Source organism: Urtica dioica, chromosome 1 (assembly GCF_054948205.1).
Source record: "Urtica dioica subsp. dioica isolate 48M chromosome 1, U.dioica_male_clone48M_v1_H2, whole genome shotgun sequence".
NCBI lineage: Eukaryota > Viridiplantae > Streptophyta > Magnoliopsida > Rosales > Urticaceae > Urtica > Urtica dioica.
Window position 1 is genome coordinate 8290315 of NC_142756.1, and position 19891 is coordinate 8310205.

Consider the following 19891-nt stretch of genomic DNA (forward strand, 5'->3'; position numbering starts at 1 on the left):
CGTTCGAGGGTTAACATAAGGGATAGGGCTGGAAAGAAAGGTGTGGGCTTGGCTGAGTTAAAAGGTGTGGGCCCACTTGTTAAAGCCCGCGTGGAGGCTTTCTCCAAGCCCAAGGGTGGACCCAGTGGAATATGCCTGGACAGTCCGAATACGGGCTAGGACTCTCCGAATTTGGGCCCACTGCCGGGTCATTCTCTCTCTGGACCTGCGAATCTTATTGGGCCCCCTCACTTGAACCGGACCCCCCTTCCTGGAATGGGTCTGGTGGGCGCTTCTTCTGCGGGTAACGCCATCGTCAGTGCGTCTTCGGGAATGGAGTCTTCAGGTGACGACCTCGCCTCCCAGACCCCTAGGACGACCAAAACTGTTTCTCTGGCACAGACGTCCAACGAGGGGGAACGACCAACGCCTCTGCAGGTAGGGGTCAAGGAAGGAAACCCGACCGGGAGCGGGGCGATTAAATCGAACCCCTTCGCTGCTTTGCGTGTCAGGGGAGATGGCACCCGGTGGAAAAACTTGCGCGTGAAGAGGGGGAGTTGTTAGCTCTGTGGATTTTGTGCTCCAGGACTCGGACAGGGTCCCCCTCTTGGAGATACTGGTCTCGGCCACTAGCGACGGAGTGAAGGACGCGGGGTTGGTGTTCATAGCTAAGAAACAGGCTGCGGTCCAGATCCCCAGGAAAAGGAAAGGTAAAGCTTCGACCCATAAGAAAGAGAGTGTGGTGGAAGCGTGTCTTGGCCCGGGCTCCAAAAGAAAATCCAGTGGGGTTGGCTGGGTGGATCCAGTGATGAAGATGGCTCGTGGGGAGTCTAAAGATGTAACCGGAGAACAGTTTTTGCCTCCTGTGGAATCGAAGCCACCACAGAAGTGTTTACCCCCTGCTTCAACCCCCTCCTCATCTCCGTCTGTTTCCCCGTCGGGGGATTTTGGCGAAGACTCCTTGATATCTGAAGCGGCGCCCCTCTGCGCGGAGGGCCGCCGAACGCAATGATAAGCGTTTTTTGGAACGTCCAGGGGCTGGGCAGCTCCCGGACGAGGAGGGCTCTCCGTTCTCACACGATGACTTATCGTCCTGATCTTATCTTCCTTTCGGAGACTAAAATGAGGAGTGTGGTGGCTGAGAGGGTTCGAGTGTTTTTGGGCTACGAGGGGTGTTTTACTGTGGATATTGTGGGTCGCAGCGAGGGTCTCATGGTGCTTTGGTGGAATTCCATTGTTTTCTCGGTCCGTTCCTTCTCGAGATTCCATGTGGAGGGGCGTGTTACCGATGAGGATGGACTGCTCTGAAACCTTTTGGGTCTTTATGGAGATTCGGTGGCTGCTCAAAGGAAATCGTCTCGGGAGCTTGCCAGAAGGCTACGTCCGTGGCCCGACCATCCTTGACTTGTCGGAGGAGATCTTAATGAGGTGGCGGCGAACTTTGAGCTCAGTGGACAGAGAACGAGAGGCCCGGTGTTGATGGAGGAGTTCCGAATGATGATGTAAGACTGCGGCCTTTGCGACCTTGGTTTCGAGGGGGAGATTTTTACTTGGCGGCGCAATGACACTCTAGGGGGCAGTGCGGGCCGTTTAGACAGATGCCTCGGGAATTCGGGTTGGAAGAACTTGTATCCTTCTGCGAGAGTTATCCATCTTGAGTTATGGGGCTCGGACCATAGACCGCTTCTGCTCAGCACGACGGGTAACCCAAAGAGGGGGGATCTTAGGGTCCCCCGTCGGTTTTTCTTCGAAGAAGCATGGTGTCGTGAAGATGGGTGCGAAGAGGTGATTCGCTCGGTGTGGGATCCGGACCCGACGAGAGCGGTTGGTGTTCGTATCGCTAATTCCATTAGGGGATGCCAGTCGGCGCTCCAACGATGGGGGAAGGCCCACTGGAGGGTTATGCGCGATCGGATCACTAGACATAAAGAGGTCTTCCGGGAGGTGAGCGAGAACGAGAACGGTCACAACGTGGAGGAGATTCGCCGGGAGGAACGTCAAGTGGACGCGCTGCTTGAGAAGGAAGAGGTTTACTGGCGGCAACGCAGTCGGACTACCTGGATGAAGTGCGGTGACAAAAACACCAAGATCTTTCACCGCAAGGCCTCCGCTAGAAGGAAGAGAAACACAATTCGGGGCCTTCTCGATGACGATGGAAACAGGTTTGAAGGTACGTTTCATATTGAAAAAGTCATTTCCTCTTACTTCTCGTCTATTTTCTCTTCTATGCAGCCCAGAAGGGAGGCTTTGGAGGAGGTGGGCGAAGCGGTGGTCCCGACCATTACCACTGCCATGAATGAGACGCTCATTCTCCCTTTTTTCGGTGAAGATGTGAAGCGTGCAGTGTTTGACATGGAGGCGATCATAGCTCCGGAGGCTGAAGGATTCTCGGCATTGTTCTATCAGAGGTATTGGAATATTGTGGGTAACTTAGTGGTGGAATTTTGCTTGGGTATTTTGAATGAAGGCAGGTCGGTGAGAGATATCAACAACACGATTATTACGCTCATCCCGAAGATTGACAAGCCCGACAAGGTTAAGGACTTCAGACCCATTAGCCTATGCAATGTACTCTAAAAGGTAATCTCTAAATGTTTGGTGCATCGTCTCAAGAGTACTATGGCTTTCGCTATTTCCGAGAACCAAAGTGATTTTGTGGGGGGACGCCAAATATTTGATAACGTGATGATTTGCTATGAGACTATCCATACTATGTCCAGAGGCAGGTTCGGCAATGGCTCGTGCGCAGCTCTCAAGATCGACATGGCCAAGGCGTATGACAAAGTGGAATGGTCGTTCCTCGAATTCATGATGTTGAAGCTTGGTTTTGATGCGCGCTGGGTCGATAGAGTTATGAGCTGTGTGTCTTTTGTGAGCTTCTCTTTCAACATGAACGGGGAGACTCGGGGTCGGATAGTTCCTGAGAGGGGGTTGCGGCAAGGAGACCCTCTTTCGCCGTTCCTCTTCCTCTTCTGCTCAGAGGGCCTCTCGTGTCTTCTTCGGAAATGGGAAACCCAACAACTTATTCGAGGAGTTCGTTTCGGTCGAAGTGACCTTGTCGTGTCCCACCTCTTCTTTGCCGACGACAATATCATTTTCTTCGGTGCCACTAATGATGAGTGTGCAAAGGTTGCGCGGTGCCTTGCGACCTACTCGGCAACATCAGGTCAGCTTGTTAATTATTCTAAATCTGACATTTGTTTTGGTTCGGAGGTGAATGAAGTGTATGGGGCAGAGCTTGCTGAGCTTCTTCAGGTGACGGTTACGTCGTGCCACAACTGGTATTTGGGGCTGCCCACGGCGGTGGGAAGAAGGAAAGCCAATGTTTTCGCTTTCATCCGAGAAAAGGGTTTGGAAAAAGATCAACTCGTGGCGAGGTCTTTATTTCTCACAAGCTGGTAAAGAGACGCTCATCAAGGCGGTGCTTCAAGCTATCCCTAGCTACGTGACCAGTTGCTTTCGTCTTCCCCAAGGGCTCGTCGATGGGATACATAGTGCTATAGCAAGCTTTTGGTGGGGGGACACAGAGCATGGGAAGAAGATCCACTGGTGCAAATGGTCGAAGCTCACGCGTCACAAATCTTTCGGTGGCCTGGGGTTTCGAGATATCGGAAAATTCAACCAAGCTCTGCTCGCCAAAAGTGTGTGGGGCCTCATTCGCCGGCCGGATAGTCTGGTGGGACGGGTGTTCCAACAGAGTTATTTTCCTAACGGGGACATCCTTCACGCTATCTGCGGCTCGTCGGGCTCTTTTATTTGGAGGAGCTTGCGTTGGGGTAAGAACATCATCCAAATAGGTTCCAGATGAAGGATTGGGGACGGTGAAGCCACGTCGGTCTCTCAGGACCGGTGGATTCCTCGGCCCCCGAATTTCATGCTTAGTGACGCCCCTCCGATCCCGGTCGAGATGCGGGTCTCCGAACTGAAAGTTTACACGGGGGCTTGTAATATTCCTCTCATCGAGGCGATGTTCTCCCCTGTGGATGTGGAGGCTATCTTGAGTATTCCGGAGAGCCGCGGAGGAGAACCGGATAAACTCAGGTGGCATTTTACTAAGGACGGTGAGTTTACGGTAAAAAGTGGGTACCGGGTTGCTATGGAGGGCAATTGGGCGGCAGGCCCGTCGAGACCGTCGGGGAATGTGGAGTGGTGGAACAAGTTGTGGAGCCTCAAGATCCCTCATAAGGTTAAGTCTTTTTGTGTGGCGGGTGTGCATGGGTTGGATCCCGACTCGTACTATGCTTCGACAACGCCATATTACCTCTTATGCAGGGTGCCCGGTGTGTGAGTCGACGGAGGAGACCATTTTCCACGCACTATGGAGCTGTCCCTGGGCTAAGAAGGTGTGGAAGCTTGGGGGTTTTAAAAATATTGTCAGCAATTTCCAAGCCGGGGACACGATCGGGATGCTTCTTCTTGCCTCGTCGGATCTCAAGGTATGTAATTTTGAATTTTTCCTTATACTTTTGTGGGAACTTTGAAATCACAAGAACAACGTGTGTTCGGGGAAGAAGTTGTGGAATCCCGGTGATCTACTCGAGTGGTCGGCGGGTTTTCTACGAGACTACCGGGAAGCCTGCTTTGTACCCAAAGGGAAGCGTGACAAGGCCATACCAAGTAAGTGGAGTCCTCCCCCAGTTGATGTCGTGGCTATTTCGGTGGATGCCGCCATCCGCATGGAGGAAAGACGTATCGGGCTTGGCGTGGTGGCTCGGGACTATGAGGGCGTGATTTTAGGTTCGGAAACCAAAGTGATTCTTTTCGGTCTAACGCCTCAAGTCTCGGAAGCGTTAGCGGTTCTTCAAGGTATGTTTCTTGCTTTGGATATGGGATGGTTGAGTATTATCATACAATCCGACTGTCTTGATGTGATCTCTGCCATTCGGAGCCGGGTGGCTCCAGTGACGGAACTAGGTACGGTCATAAATGATATCCTTTTGCTCTGGCCTAGGTTCGATAATCTGAATTTCTTGTATCATCATCGTGGTTGTAATAAGGTGGCCCATGTGCTTGCCAGTTATGCGTGTAACTTTGATTCGGGCGCCCGTTGGTTGGGATCGGCTCCTCCGTGTGTTTTACACGAAGCTGGGACCGACCTGCATGGTATTAGTCCATGAATGTAACCACGGTTTTCCTCCGCCACTTAAGTGAGGGTTTATTAATATATTTTCCTGTGGTTCCGCCCACGGTTCTTCAAAAAAAAAATAGTTTGTCAATACATGATATTATATCAAACAATGTAGAGTGAAATGAAAGAGTTTCACCACTGTTTCTTAAGTGAACTTTTAGCATTATATATAAATATTTTTTTATCGTTCCATAACTTTTATTACGACATTATGATCTCCTTAACTTTTTAATTTTAGCTTATTATGGTACTTCTATCTAGAATGGAAAGTACTTAACATGTGTCCAATATAACAGATAGGGATGACAATTTGACCCGTTATCCACGTTCCGGCCCGTTACCCGAGTATTTCGGGTCGGGTAATTAATACCCGTTCTTTTTGGGTAAACGGGTAATACCCGTTACGGTTTTAACGGGTCCGGGTACGGGTAACGAAATAGTCATCCCGTACCCGGTTACCCTGGACCCGACCCCGTTAACTTTTAAATATTTAAAAAGATAATAAATTTTTATATGTTGCAATGAAGATGACCAAATTTACAATGAAGATGATCAATTTGTAGTAGTACTTAGATATTTTTCACCTAAATTTTATTATTTTTAAACTTTATATTGTTGATGGATTTTTATTTTATAAACGGGTAAACGGGTAAGTGGGTCTACCCGACCCGCTACCCTTTTTTTAAACCGGGTAAACGGGCGGGTCTACCCGTTACTCGGTCCGTCTTAAAATCCGGGTAAATGTGTCCGGGTAACGGGTAAAAAATTATAACGGGTACGGGTAACGGAATAGGTGTACCCGACTTTACCCGTAGCCGTTGCCATCCCTAATAACAGATGGTGTTTTGTAATATTGGTGGGGTTCAATGTAGCAAAAAACTCAAAAAAATTTACCATAACAAAAACGCACTATGGATTATTTTATTAAAGAGAGATGGACATCACATGGATATGACTAAAATAAAGTCAAATGCTGTGCTATATTTAACTTTTTTATTGTTTCAAATTTCATTACAAGGAAAATGAATATATATAATTTAAGAAAACGTTATTTTTGAAAGAATTTAAAATAATCGTTATTTTTGGAAATATTGCATCTTAAACCTGCTATTTTTGTAATTATCCTTTTTAAAAAATATGAGCAAAAATAACTGCAAGCCCAGGCTGAGGCCAATAATGTTCAGCCCACCCCTGGTTCAATGGAACACACACACAGCCCATTGTGTAGTCATTTATATGCTATGTACTTATGGTATGACACCACTATTACTGTAGACGTTTTGAATTAATTTTAACAGTGCTATGTTTTTCAATTATATGCTACAAATAAACACTTTCAGAATGCAATAATGCGTTTATGTTGCATATTATGTGTTGCGATGATAATGGTTACTGGATATATGTTTTGGCTGATATTGGGCGCCCCTATTTAAAGTTTTAAACATAGTAATTAATAGCGTGATTTCTAGTTTAAACAAGGGTCGGTTAGATATCTAGCCCAAATTGATCACTTCCCTTAAAATTTTATCCAAACTATCATTTAAATTAGTTAACTAACTCAATCCACTACCAAACAATATTATATTCCTATCTTACCTATCATCAAATATACACCAAAATTTTCGCCTTCGACTCCGAATCCTTCAATCCTCCGATATTGCCTCCGAATTCTTCATCGATTTCGAATCCTTCAATCCTTCGATATTGCCTCCGACCTCCTTTTCCGCCACCAATTTTATGATTTCGCCACTTCCGAAGCTGACGAAAACGTCTCCGTTCTCAGGCTTGGAAAAAATGGTAAGTAAATACTATTTCCAATTCGATTAACTCATAGAACACCATAATCGAAACCCTAACCCGCATCTCCGATCAATTCTCTGTTAGATTAACTATAAAATATGGTAAATATTATTTCCAATTCGATTAACCCACATAACACCATAACCAAAACTCTAAAACTTTAATGGTAAATAATATTTACAGTCCGTCCATTCGATAGTAATTATTATTTACCATTCGAAAAAGCAAAATACATGTCTCCGATTTGACGAACGATTCCATGATTCAAATCCGATGATGAATAACTGGAAATTTTTTGGAATTAACAAACAAATAAGAACGAAGTTTTATGAAACCAAAGAACCTAAACACCTACACTAGACAAACAAAAACTAAGAAGGATTAAATGATTAATCTAGACAAACAGATAATATAAGAACATCTACGACATCGACGATCCTAAACATCTATTCCAAATGAGTCATCGAATATCCTGGTTGCAAATCGCATGATAATTTTATTGATAAATAATATTTACAGTCCGACCATTTGATAGTAAGTATTATTTACCATTCAAAAAAGAAAAATATCTGTCTCCGATTTGGCAAACGATTCCATGATTCAAATCCGATGATGAATAACCGGATTTTTTTTTGGAATTAACAAACAAATAAGAACGAAGTTTTATGAAACCAATGACAATTTTGAAAGTATGATTAATATGAGCTATTTCCCTAAATAAATGGATAGTTGAGCTATAATTCAAAATTCCTCTAGGTTAATCGTTTACAAATCTCTTTAAACAAAGTTTTGAGTTGCCCAAACTTGTGTGTGCACTTTTTACCACAAATCAGTGTAAACAGTAGTCATCATATATATTCTTCACTCTTCTAATTTAGCCACGATTTATACGATGGTATGCAACCTATTCATCAAATTATTTTTTTCGCACATATTGTTTACCATTGATTTTATATTAAATATTATAACACAATCTTAACTACCGCGCCACTCGAGTTTTGATTAAAATAAGTTATTATATAATTAAAATAAATTATTATATAATTGAGTATTGAAGTGTTATTATTTTTTGTTTTGGTTAATATTATGAACTAAGCATTATAAATTATTTTATTTATTTTGAATACCCATCGATTTAATCGCGGATAAGTGGTTAATATGTCCGTAACAATTACTCATTTTTTCTTAGTGTTTATTTATAGAAAAAATGGTATGAAATAGCCAATTCAAACTATAACTTTTGCAAAATAGCCATAGTTTCATTAGGTATAGCAAAATAGCCAATTGAGAGTACTACGACTTTTAATCATGCCTCGATTAATTTTAATCCAGCCTTCATAAAGCTTACATTCTGTCTTTATAGTTCGTTGGGATTAAATTTAATCCAGCCTAGATTAATCTTACTTTGGTTAATTTGCTTATAGTTGACAAACTATGGCTATTTTGCAAAAGCTTAAGTTCTATTTGGCTATATAGCAGCTTGACCGTTATTTATATGTATATATGTTCGTGTTGTAAGCATCGGCTGATTAAGGCATAAGCGGAAGGGGTGGGGACCTTCAGTTGAACTTTTACAAATTTCTTATTTATGATATTATTTTATTCTTGTCCAAAAATTATATGCTTTTTATATAAATTCTCGTGAAAATTATTTATACACATTCCTAAATTTTTCAAAATTTCTATATTGTTATCACATATGTTTTTCGAGTATAAATTCTAGCTAAGTCACTTGAAAGTAACCGATTACTCATAATTCAAAAGGATGTGTAGATAAAAAGATGCAACATATCCATCTGTAATGGCAACTCATACGCTATGTGCATAACAAATGCAATGAAAGTGGTAGACTATCCAAATGAAATTCAATTCCTTTAAGTAGTTTTTTTTTTCCCGTTTCTAATAATAAACAACGCATTCATGAGTTTTCTTGAAATAATAGCATGCCTATTAATCGCGTTTTTGAATTAGCATTCAGAACCGTCTGTGGTTCGATATAGAGCCGGACCCTATGAGCGCACATAAGTTAGGTGTGGTTAAGTTCTTCTCTTCCCGTCATGTTCATCTCGGCAATGAATCTCTTATGTGCTTCTCGCGTTTGTCATGATTGTCGTTCTCTTTGGATCTTCATGTCTCTGAGTCCTTGAATCTTTGGGTTTTTGGGTCTTCGAGCTTTCGGATCTTAAAGTATTTGGGTCTTCGCATTCTTTGTGTTCTTCGGATCTTCGAGTTTTCGGATTGTCGAGTCTTCGATTATTTGGGTCTTCGGGTCTTCGAGTTTTTAAGTTTCGGATCTTCCGCGTTCTTCTTGTCTTCAGGTTCGTCGCGTTCTTCTTCGAGCTCTTGAGCCTTATCTTCCTCGAGTATTCAACCCTTTGAAATTATCTCCAAAGCCTTGCCTTCAACCTGTGAAACCTCTTCTGAGACCTTTCCTTCAACCCATGAAACCTCTCCCGACAGCTTGCCTATGAGATCTCTTCCAAGAACTTGCCTTCAACCCGCTGATATTCTCTCCGAATCTTCACGCCATCGTGTTCTTAGCGTTCCTCATCGATTCTTTGGATCTTCGATTCGTTCTTAGATCTTCAAGTTCTTCATGTTCCTTGTCGGGTCTTCGAATCCTCGCACCTTCACCTAAGCACAAGAAAACGCGAATCTAAAGAGACGCATATGGTTTTTCCTCGGCGCGCGCCCTGACGCTCAACATTAGTCATATTGTATTGTGTTCGTGGTGAACGATTTGCGTCTCTATGTTTTCTAGTTAGAAAGAGAGTCGTGGTGTGATTTTGGTAGAGTTTACACAAGTTGAGGGAACTTAGCTTTTGCTGTTAGTGGATAAGGTGTTTATAGAAGCCGATGGGTTTGGTGGGAGGTACTTGATTGGATGATGGAGACGGCCGGGTGGTCTTAGTCAAGTGAAGATGGTTGAGTGGTCTTCTTTTTTGACCGACCGAGTGGTCTTCTTTTTTGACAGACCGAGTGGTCTTCATTTTTGGCCGACTGGGTGGTCATCTTTTTTGGCTGGCCGGGTGTTCATTTTTTTTGCCAGTCGGGTGGTCTTCATTCTTGAACAACCGAGTGGTAATCTTTTTTGGATAACCGGGTGGTCATTTTTTTTGCTGGTCGGGTGGTCATGTTTTTACCTTTGTCTTGAAGCTTTGTCAAGCAATTTAGCTCGAAAACATGCTTTGAGAGTCTCTTTTGAGAGCTCGTTTGAGAAACATCTTATGAGTCTTGATTCGGAGCTTGGCGCATCAGTTTATGAGCTTGATTTTGAGTGTTGTAAGGACTTTTGAATCCGATTTGTGGTCTCGAGAGATATCTTTTTAGATTTAATATCGAGTTGTTGCCTGGACTCTCGAGTCGTCTTGCGGACTTCGAAGAGCACTTGTCAACGTCCTCTCAAGATATGACTTGTTGACGTGATCTCGAGACATAACTTGTGGGTTGTCTCGTTGACGGGGTCTCGAGTCGTTTCGCGAACCTCATTCCGACAGTTTGACTTGAGCACTTTGTTTGTGGGTTTGGGCCTTGTGCATAAGTTTGAGGTATCGTTTTTTTTGCTTTCGGAGTGTCATTTTTGAAAGTCCAGGTCTATCTGAAGTAGTTAACCTGTTAAGTGTTGTTAAGATGTGTAATAACAACTGCAAAGTCAACAAGCAACAAATAGCAAGTAAACAAATAAAAGTAAAAGACATCAAGAATGGTAACCCAGTTCGGCTTCAACTGTCTACTCTGGGGAGATATGAATCCCAGTGAAAAGAGTAACTTCACTGGTCAATAATATGAGTACAGTAACGGAATACACATGGATGATAACCTTCCACTATTCCTAACTCCAAACTATTCTAGATAGTCACAAATCTAGGCTCCCTCTAGACTTGAGCTCCCCTCACTTTTCACCCTAATGCTCTCTCAGTGTATCAATGTATATGAACCAGCAGCAACCACTGTAAAAGGCTAGGTTTGTTCTCATCGGAAAGACACAAACATTAGAGAACAAAAGACACACCTTTTCTTCAAAAAGATTACGGAAACATAAGTGTGTAACCCTAACCAAGGGGAGACATTCTCTTTTATAAGAGATAAACAAAAGGAATACCCTCTGATCCGAAACAGAGACAGATGACGCACATCCCCGTGATCAGTTAAAAAGCTGTCAGCGAAGCACGTCATATCCTGACATAGAGAAATAAATGATGTCATGTGTGATGCGAGGAACAACATAAAAGACAAGAGAATTACTTGAACAAAAATGCCAAACTCCATGTAACAATAATTTTACTTTGTGAAAATGACGGCTACATAACAATTATCAATAACATGTAAACCTAATATTAGAGCTATTTAAGGAAAAGAAATGATAAAGGAAAGGAAAGAATGGCCCTATAACAATAAAAAGGCTTTTACCCCAGACACGCAGAGAGAGAGAGAGAGCCAAACTCAATGTTTATAATAAATAGATATGAGGTTGACGTTTATTTTGTTAAGATTTATTTGTCATAGATTGAACTTTGAATATTGTTAATGTGAGCTTAATATAGAAAATTAGTAATAACATAAATAAGGTTTTGTCGTGGGATAATGTGATATTGACTTTCAAATTCGGGATTTGGAAAATGAGCTGGACATTTTTCATACGTAAGCTATGAATAGATTTATCTACACTGAAGCTGAACTAGGACGCTCACTTCTATGAAGTATGAACACAATACAAGTACAACTAGCACTATCAGATAAAAAAAAAAGTACAACTAGCACTCTAATAAACTAACATATAATTAAAAAGAAGAAGAAATATACGTTACTCTTTTATTCTTTTATTGTCAATCATTCAAAAATTCGTTTCTCTCTTTCAAGGATCAGAAAAGAAGATATATAACTTGTTGCTACAAACCAGGAGCAAATTTGGACAACTTACCAAGGAACATGTGAAGGGTTTGAGAAGTCTTCTTTTTGGAGAATAAATAGAATACTACTATATATTTATTTCTGTTGAGCATTATTATTTATTTTAATGGCAACTATAATATGACTTTCAATCTCTAGATTAATTTGAATCCCGACCCTCCATGTATTCACAACCAAATACATATTTTTAAATCAACATTCCATGGTTAGTGTGTGTGTGTAAACACCAAATTGAAGAAGATTATAGTATTATGACTGTGAGGTTGATAATTGGTGGAATCAATTAAATCGATCTCTACTATGATTACTATGATACACTATTAGATGTGCTCTACTTTTTCTGAACTTTTCGTCTTTGCGTTAATTCCGTGTCTCTGATTAAATGGTTTGCTTTCAAAAGGATTTTTATTTTTTTTTGGGTTATATTTCCTTACTTTTATACCTTTCTCTTATTATTTCAAACTTCAATGATATACCCAGTAATTACTATCCAATCATTTTTAGTTTGACATATTATCAAAAGTATGATTTAATTTACATCAAGTGCCAAAAAAAAGTGACGAAAAAAGTTTTATTAACAAAGTTAAATTTGATTATATACAAAAAAAAAAAAAAAAAAAAAATCACAACACCTTCAGTGTTTAAAATAGAAGTTGTGAGTTGAATCCCTATTGATAACATATACCCTTGTAGAATTCTGGGAATGATTGAGGGAATTCTCGATATATTATTTGATCATTGTGATCGTCTTATATACACGTACAACCATATGAGAAAAGATAACTACGTAAATAACAACTTAAGCTATTATGCAGGAAATGGATAAGATAACGTAACTAACACGCTAACTCTGATACAAGGGACTCGGACTTCTCCTAACAACCTGATAAGCATACTAGGTCACAACCCTTACAGTTCTATACTCCCCCTCAAACTTGGCGATCTGCGAGCTGCGAGTTAAGCTGGGCGAGGAGCGATCTGCGAGTTGAGCTGGGCGAGGAGTTGAGCGATCTGCGAGTTGAGCTGGGCGAGGAGTTGAGCAATCTGCGAGTTGAGCTGGGTGAGGAGTTGAGCGATCTGCGAGCTTCGAGTTGAGCGAGCTTCGAACAGCTGCGAGTTGAGCGAGCTACGAACTGCGATAGATGTCAATCAAGGCGAGCTTGAAACAGTTCTCACTGAAGGGTTGTCTAGGCAGCGGCTTGGTGAGGATGTCTGCAGCTTGGTTATGAGAAGTCACATAATTCATGGAGATAACATTTTCTTCAATCTTCTCGCTCAAGAAATGTCTGTCGATCTCTACATGCTTCGTTCTGTCATGTTGAACGGGATCTTTTGAGATACTTATGGCTGACTTGTTATCGCATTGCATCTTTATTGGACCATCAACTTGCACCTTCAAATCTTCGAGTAGTTTCTTAAACCAGATTCATTCACACACTCCGTGAGCTAGTGACCTTAGCTCTGACTCGGCACTGCTCCTTGAGACCACAGGTTGTTTCTTACTGCGCCATGTGACTAAGTTTCCCCAGACAAACGAGCACATTCCTGAGGTTGATCTTGAGTCTGTCTTGGATCCAGCCCAATCTGCGTCAGTGAAGACTTGCACATCACGACAACTTTGCTTCTTGAACAACAAACCCTTTCCCGGTGAAGACTTGAGATATCTGAGGATCTTCATTACAGCTTCTAAGTGGACCTCAGATGGATCATTCATAAATCGGCTTGCCATGCTGACTGAAAAACTTATATCTGGCCTAGTGTGAGTCAGATAAATAAGCTTTCCAACTAGCCTCTGGTATTGGCCTTTGTCGACTCCCTTCTCAGTGCTCCTCTTGTCCATTTTTACTGTTGGATCCATGGGTACATCTGAGGGTTTACAGCCGAGCATACCTATCTCCTTGAGCAGGTCTAGGGTATACTTTCTTTGTGACACAGTTATCCCTATCTTCGACCTTGCCACTTCCATTCCTAGGAAGTATCTGAGCTGTCCAAGATCCTTTACCTCGAACTCGGTTGCTAATACTGCCTTGAGCTTCATGATCTCTTCTTCATCATCACCTGTGAGAATTATATAATCCACATAGACGCTGAGGATGGTACATTTTCCCTGAGTTGAATGCTTGGTGAACAAGGTGTGATCTGCATGGCTTTTGCATATAGTGGCAGCTTTTGAGTACTCGAGTGAAGCGACCAAACCAAGCTTTTGGGCTTTGTTTGAGTCCGTAGAGGGACTTGTGGAGATGACATACTTGGTCTTTGGCTCTTTCATCTTCAAACCCCGGGGGCAAGTCCATATACACTTCTTCCTCGATTGTGCCATTGAGAAAGGCATTTTTCACATCTAATTGGAACAGTGGCCAGTCCAAACTAGCAGCAATTGACATCAATACTCGGATTGTATTCAGCTTGGCCACCGGTGCAAAGGTCTCTTGGTAATCTATCCCATAAGCTTGTGTATACCCTTTGGCGACGAGTCTTGCTTTGTGCCTCTCGATTGATCCGTCAGACTTGTACTTTACTGTGAACAGCCATCTACAACCAACTGTCTTCTTCCCTTCAGGCAGTGAAGTAATGCTCCAAGTCTTGTTCTTTTCAAATGCCAATATCTCATCTCTCGCTGCTTGTCTCCATTCTGGGGTCTTCATGGCCTCTTGAATGGTGTTTGGAATAGTAACCTGATCCACTTGAGTCACAAATGCTTTGTACCTAGTGGATAGGTTTCCATAGTAGACGGAGTCTTGAATGCGGTAAGGGCCACAAGCGCGAGTTGGCTTCCTCAGTGCAATAGGGAGATCCACATCTGTTGCACTATCAGTTGTACTAAGTATAGATGAGTTAGGACTCACGTTACCTTGGTCTGACTCATCTTGACTATTTGAGGATTGAGTTGGAGATGCTTCATGGTGATGCTGAACTGTGTGGTTTTCTTGAGGCATGTGGTCTTCGCAATTTGTGGCTGAATTTTGGTCAATGTGAGGGTCTGGGATAGTATCGATGAGGCTTAGAGAATCAGTTTGTGAGGTTGAACTATGGTTTTCATGGGGTGATGTGGCTAAGGATTCTCTCATGCTGTTGGGATCAAAATATGGTATATTCTCATGAAAGGTAACATCATATGATATGTACACTTTCCTTTTCTGAGGTGAGTAACATTTGTAACCCTTTTGAGTTGAAGAATAGCCGATAAAGATGCATTTGATTGACCTAGGGTCTAGCTTACTGTGATCATATGTGTGCACAAAAACTGAGCATCCAAACACCTTAGGAGAAATGGTTGATATTAGCCTAGTTGTAGGAAAAGACTCACGGAGGACTTCACATGGTGTTCTAAACTTGAGGACTCTTGAGGGCATCCTATTTATAAGATAGGTGGCGGTTAGAATGGCTTCTCCCCATAGGTATTGTGGTACTTGTGAAGTGAACATGATGGACCTAGCAACTTCTAATAGGTGTCTATTTTTCTTTCGGCTATTCCATTCTGTTGTGGGGTTCGTACACATGAACTGATGTGGATGATTCCATGTGATTGGAAATACTGGTTAAGTTGAGAATTAAAGTAGTCTTTGGCATTATCTGAGTGAACAATTTGAATGTCTGCTGTGAACTGATTCTTGATCATCTTATGGAATTGTATGATAATTGAACTAGCTTCAGATTTTTCTTTCATAAGGTAAACCCAACTTAATCTAGTGTGGTCATCAATAATAGACAAAAACCATCTAGCACCGTTTATATTTTTCACTCGTGAGGGACCCCAAATATCACTATGTATGACTGAGAATGGTTTAGAGGGAACATGTTTCTTAGGGTTGTAAGTGCTACGAGTATGCTTTGACAATTGACACACATCACACTGAAATAAGCTTGCATCTTTATTAATAAATAAATCAGGAAACATTTTTTTGAGATAAACGAAATTAGGATGACCTAATCGATAGTGGTTCATCATGATATCCTTATCGTTTTGTGAGAAGGCTAACTTATTTTGAAGAATGGAGGTTGAAGCTACTTTGTGGGAGTCATTGCTGGTCTTGAGGAGGTAGAGTCCACCACACATTTCAGCACTTCCAATCGTCATCCCGGATCTCTTTCCCTGAATAGAACAAGACATATCATCAAAAACTGTTAGACAACATGAATCCTTAGTTACTTTGTAAACTGATAGGAGATTGCAGTGCAACTTTGGTACGTATAGCACAGTTTTTAGTGTGAGTTGTTGGGAGATTTTCACTGATCCAATGCCAGCTACCAAAGCCCTTGAACCATCGGCTATAGTGACATACAGTTTCTCATCATTCGGAGTGTAATTGCTGAATAGATGGATATTGCTGGACATGTGGTCTGATGCTCCAGAATCCATAATCCAGACAATTGAGAGACTTGTATTCGCATGGTATGTTGTTAGGGCTTGGATAGCTCGAGTTATAGTACCTTTTTGAGCCACTAACCCTGATGAGTTTGGTGAGAAGGGGTCGCTGGATTGACTCGCTTTTCTGGTAAGGCACGTGAGCATCTCCAGTTGTTCTGGACTGAATGGACAGGTGGAAGCTGAGTTGGCTTGAGTGTCAGGCACCTTTGAGAATTTTGATGGCTTCCAATTGGCAGGTTTTCCATGGATCTCCCAACATGTCTCTCGAGTGTGCCCTGACTTCTTGCAGTGTTCGCAATATGGTCGTCCCTTCTTCACCTTGTTGTAGGATGATTTGGCAGCGAAAGCTTGTGATTCCTCATGAGCGATCAAGGCTGAGACATCCTGTGGGCTTGATGATGTAGGTGAATGGAGCTGATTGTTCATCATGAGCTTTCTGCGGCTTTCTTCCTGTCTGACCATAGAGAACGCCTCGCAGAGTGGTGGAAGTGGCTTGATGCTCAAGATTCTCCCCCTGACTTCGTCTAGCTCCTTGGTGAGGCCCAGTAAGAGCTTGAACACGCGCTTTGTTTCCAGGATTTTGGAGTAGAGGACCGAGTCTTCAGGGCAGCTCCACTTGTGCTGGTCATAGACATCAATTCTCTGCCAAAGCCTGGTTAGAGTGCTGTAATATTGAGTTACTGATGCATCACCTTGTTTGAGATCGTGAAGGAGATTTTCAGTTTCAAAGAGCTCAGATGTATTCTCCGTGTCTGAGAAGGTAACTCGAGCTGCTTCCCAGATCTCCGTGGCATTTGAGTATAGAAGGAAATTCTCTCTAATTTCCGGTGTCATGGAGTTGATCAACCACGACATGACCATATTATTTTCGGCTTTCCAGATCTTGAACTTTGGGTCATCTGTCTTCGGGGCTTTGGCTTCTCCGGTGAGATGGTCGTCTTTGCTTCGACCACAGATGAACATTTGAACAGACTGAGACCATTGCAAATAGTTTTGGCCATTTAGTTTGTGGCTAGTGATAATGTGTGGGTTTTGGTCGGCCATGGAGGTGTTTAGGGTTGGTGTTTCGGAGGATGATGTAAGGCCGTGAGATTGGCCGTATTTGGTCATTGATATCGCGTTTGAACCCGCTCTGATACCATGTAGAATTCTGGGAATGATTGAGGGAATTCTTGATATATTATTTGATCATTGTGATCGTCTTATATACACGTACAACCATATGAGAAAAGATAACTACGTAAATAACAACTTAAGCTATTATGCAGGAAATGGATAAGATAATGTAACTAACACGCTAACTCTGATACAAGGGACTCGGACTTCTCCTAACAACCTGATAAGCATACTAGGTCACAACCCTTACAGTTCTATAACCCTTAATAGAAAAAAAAAGATATTTATGAAAAATGAATTAAAAACGAAGTACAATTGAATTCGCAGGGAGATTATAACATGAGTTTACTTATGCAATGAAATCTATTTTAAAACTCAAGAAAAGTAGAAAAGGAAAAACTAAGGGTACTAAGTATCTTAAAAAAGAAAAAAATTGCTCATATATATTTTTGTCCTGCAAAAGAGCGCAACACAAATCTATGATGCCAATTCGCCAAGAAGACATTGCACCACAAAAAATTTGGCCGCATGTAATACATGCACGCCCAAAACAATAAGCTTTGCGTGACAATAGAACGAACAACGTGAAGTTTGCATCGAGGCTTTGTTTCTCCTCACGAATGCATTTGTAAAACCATGAGGTCATGTAAATCGTGGGTCTAGTTGTGCGACTGCAGCTCAGGTCAAAAAGACTCTTAACTTTGAGCACAATAGTGATCGAGATCGAGGAAGAAGAAGGGGAATCATAACCATCTTGCCAACCGAACAGTGGCTCGTCATAAGGTAATCGTGTTGGTCACATGCAATGGCCGAGTGTGGTTCGATCACTATGGAGGGAACAAACAGAGCTTGACGATTAGAATCGTGGCTTGCAGTTTGAGTTTCACATGGTGACAACTCGTCGCCGATCTTTCAATTTCAATTATGTTTTCTTGGGTTCCATCTCAAAAGCCTCCATTTGGCAATGAGATAAGTAACACATGACTTTATAATATTTTTTTTGTTAGTTATCGTTCAATTTTTTTCAAGATTACTAACATTTTTCCTAAATATGGTGGCTCTTTGTGCTCACTAACATTGGGATGAATCCCAAAATTATATCGGATACCAATTTGGACTTTGTTGGGCTCTAATAACGTATTGTATTGTTGAGTTGTGAAGTCTAATTTATTGGCAAGACTATGAAAACTTTACATCGATTATGTACGTACGGATCAAATGTGTGCACTGATGGTCTTTGTAAAGCAAAAAAGAGATTGTAAACACAACTCTGATATAAGTTATTAGTGAAATTAGTAGCGACAAAGTGAACGTTGCAAGTAAGGAAGCATGAGAAACAAAATCGTGATGGCGACGGGGAACTAGGCGACAAAACATGAGAAAAGACCACGTCAAACTCGACTTGGATAATGACATGTTGGCATGGAGAACTAGAGGACCGTAGCTCATTTTGTGTCCATGAGGAGGGAGGCAAAAATGTCTAACCTTATTAAATCTTTAAACTTTGAAACGACTTAACTTTTTTGTCATGCAAAAGTCACAAAATTTACCTTGACTTTAGAGGACCTTGACGTTCAATCGATGATTTCATTAAAAGAAAAACCTAAAAGTTTTCAAATAAAAAAAATTGTTCTCAATAATCGTTAATTTTTATATAGGATATATTTCATCTCATCCTATTTTAGAAAAATAAAAGAAAGTGTTGAAAGTGAAGCCTTTATCTCCCAAATATCGAGGCCCAAGCCCTTTAGACAAGGACGACGAGTCGCAACGTTACTTGGTACTGAGAACGACCTCAAGTCGGGTAAGCGACATGTAAGAGTTTGATGACGTGCCAAAACGTTACCCGTCAGATTTGATCTAATCCCACGAACGAGATGCCATGCCCTCACGTTCTATAAAAGGCGATAGTCAGAAGTTCTCTTCTACGCGTTGTCTTTTACTTCTTCTCTCTCTTCTGAAATCTAGGGTTTTGTTCTCTAGTGTGAGATCGTTTTTTCTCTATTGTAATCTTGTGAGTTTTGCTGAGAGTGTTCTTGTAATCGTTCAATTGTCTTGATCGTGGATAGTGTTAGAACCTGTAAAATACTGAATGATTAATGTGTGAGAGAATGAGAGGTGATGCTGATTGTTTGAGGGTGTAACTGTATGCGAAGACTAGTGCACTGAGCTTTTCCGGTCGGAGCTCAACGGGGATTATCACAAATTTCGGTTTGTGTGAACCTCGGTAAAAAGGTTGTGTCATTCTTTTGAATCTGTTCAAAGCTTGCATCGCTAGTTTTGATCTTAGGGCAAACTATTATTTGCAACAGAAAGACTAAATAAACAAACTTATTTGTTATTCCTTGCGATATTATAATCAATAATGGAAGGAATCTATATCTTTTTTTTAATCAAGTTGGAGACTTCGAAAGTAGACAAATCTGCCTGTTTTAGAATATGATTTATTCAGTTATCTGCTTAAGAGCATGGAATGGAACACTAATTAGAACTTATTACTTTATTATTATCATCTTGTTGGATCTATTAGATAATTTAAAGTTTTGGTTTGCCATCTAAACGTTGATTATTTATCTAAAACTTATAAA

General features: G+C 41.6%; 2 protein-coding genes across 2 annotated transcripts; one reads left to right on the forward strand and one right to left on the reverse strand.

Annotated features, from left to right (window-relative positions):
- Window positions 1–1303: 1303 nt before the first annotated feature.
- On the forward strand, window positions 1304–2556 carry LOC149406984 (uncharacterized). The gene is made up of 2 exons (XM_089618165.1): window positions 1304–1454; window positions 1553–2556. The coding sequence occupies exons 1-2, from the start codon at window positions 1304–1306 to the stop codon at window positions 2554–2556; spliced, it is 1155 nt and encodes a 384-aa protein (XP_089474291.1).
- A 4194-nt stretch (window positions 2557–6750) lies between these two features.
- Window positions 6751–17297, reverse strand: LOC149406985 (uncharacterized). The gene is made up of 6 exons (XM_089618174.1): window positions 16250–17297; window positions 15969–16159; window positions 15799–15911; window positions 14068–14887; window positions 13305–13925; window positions 6751–6915 (listed from the first exon to the last, which is right to left on the reverse strand). Exons 1-6 carry the CDS (start codon window positions 17295–17297, stop codon window positions 6751–6753), a joined length of 2958 nt encoding a protein of 985 aa, XP_089474300.1.
- Between the last annotated feature and the right edge of the window lie 2594 nt (window positions 17298–19891).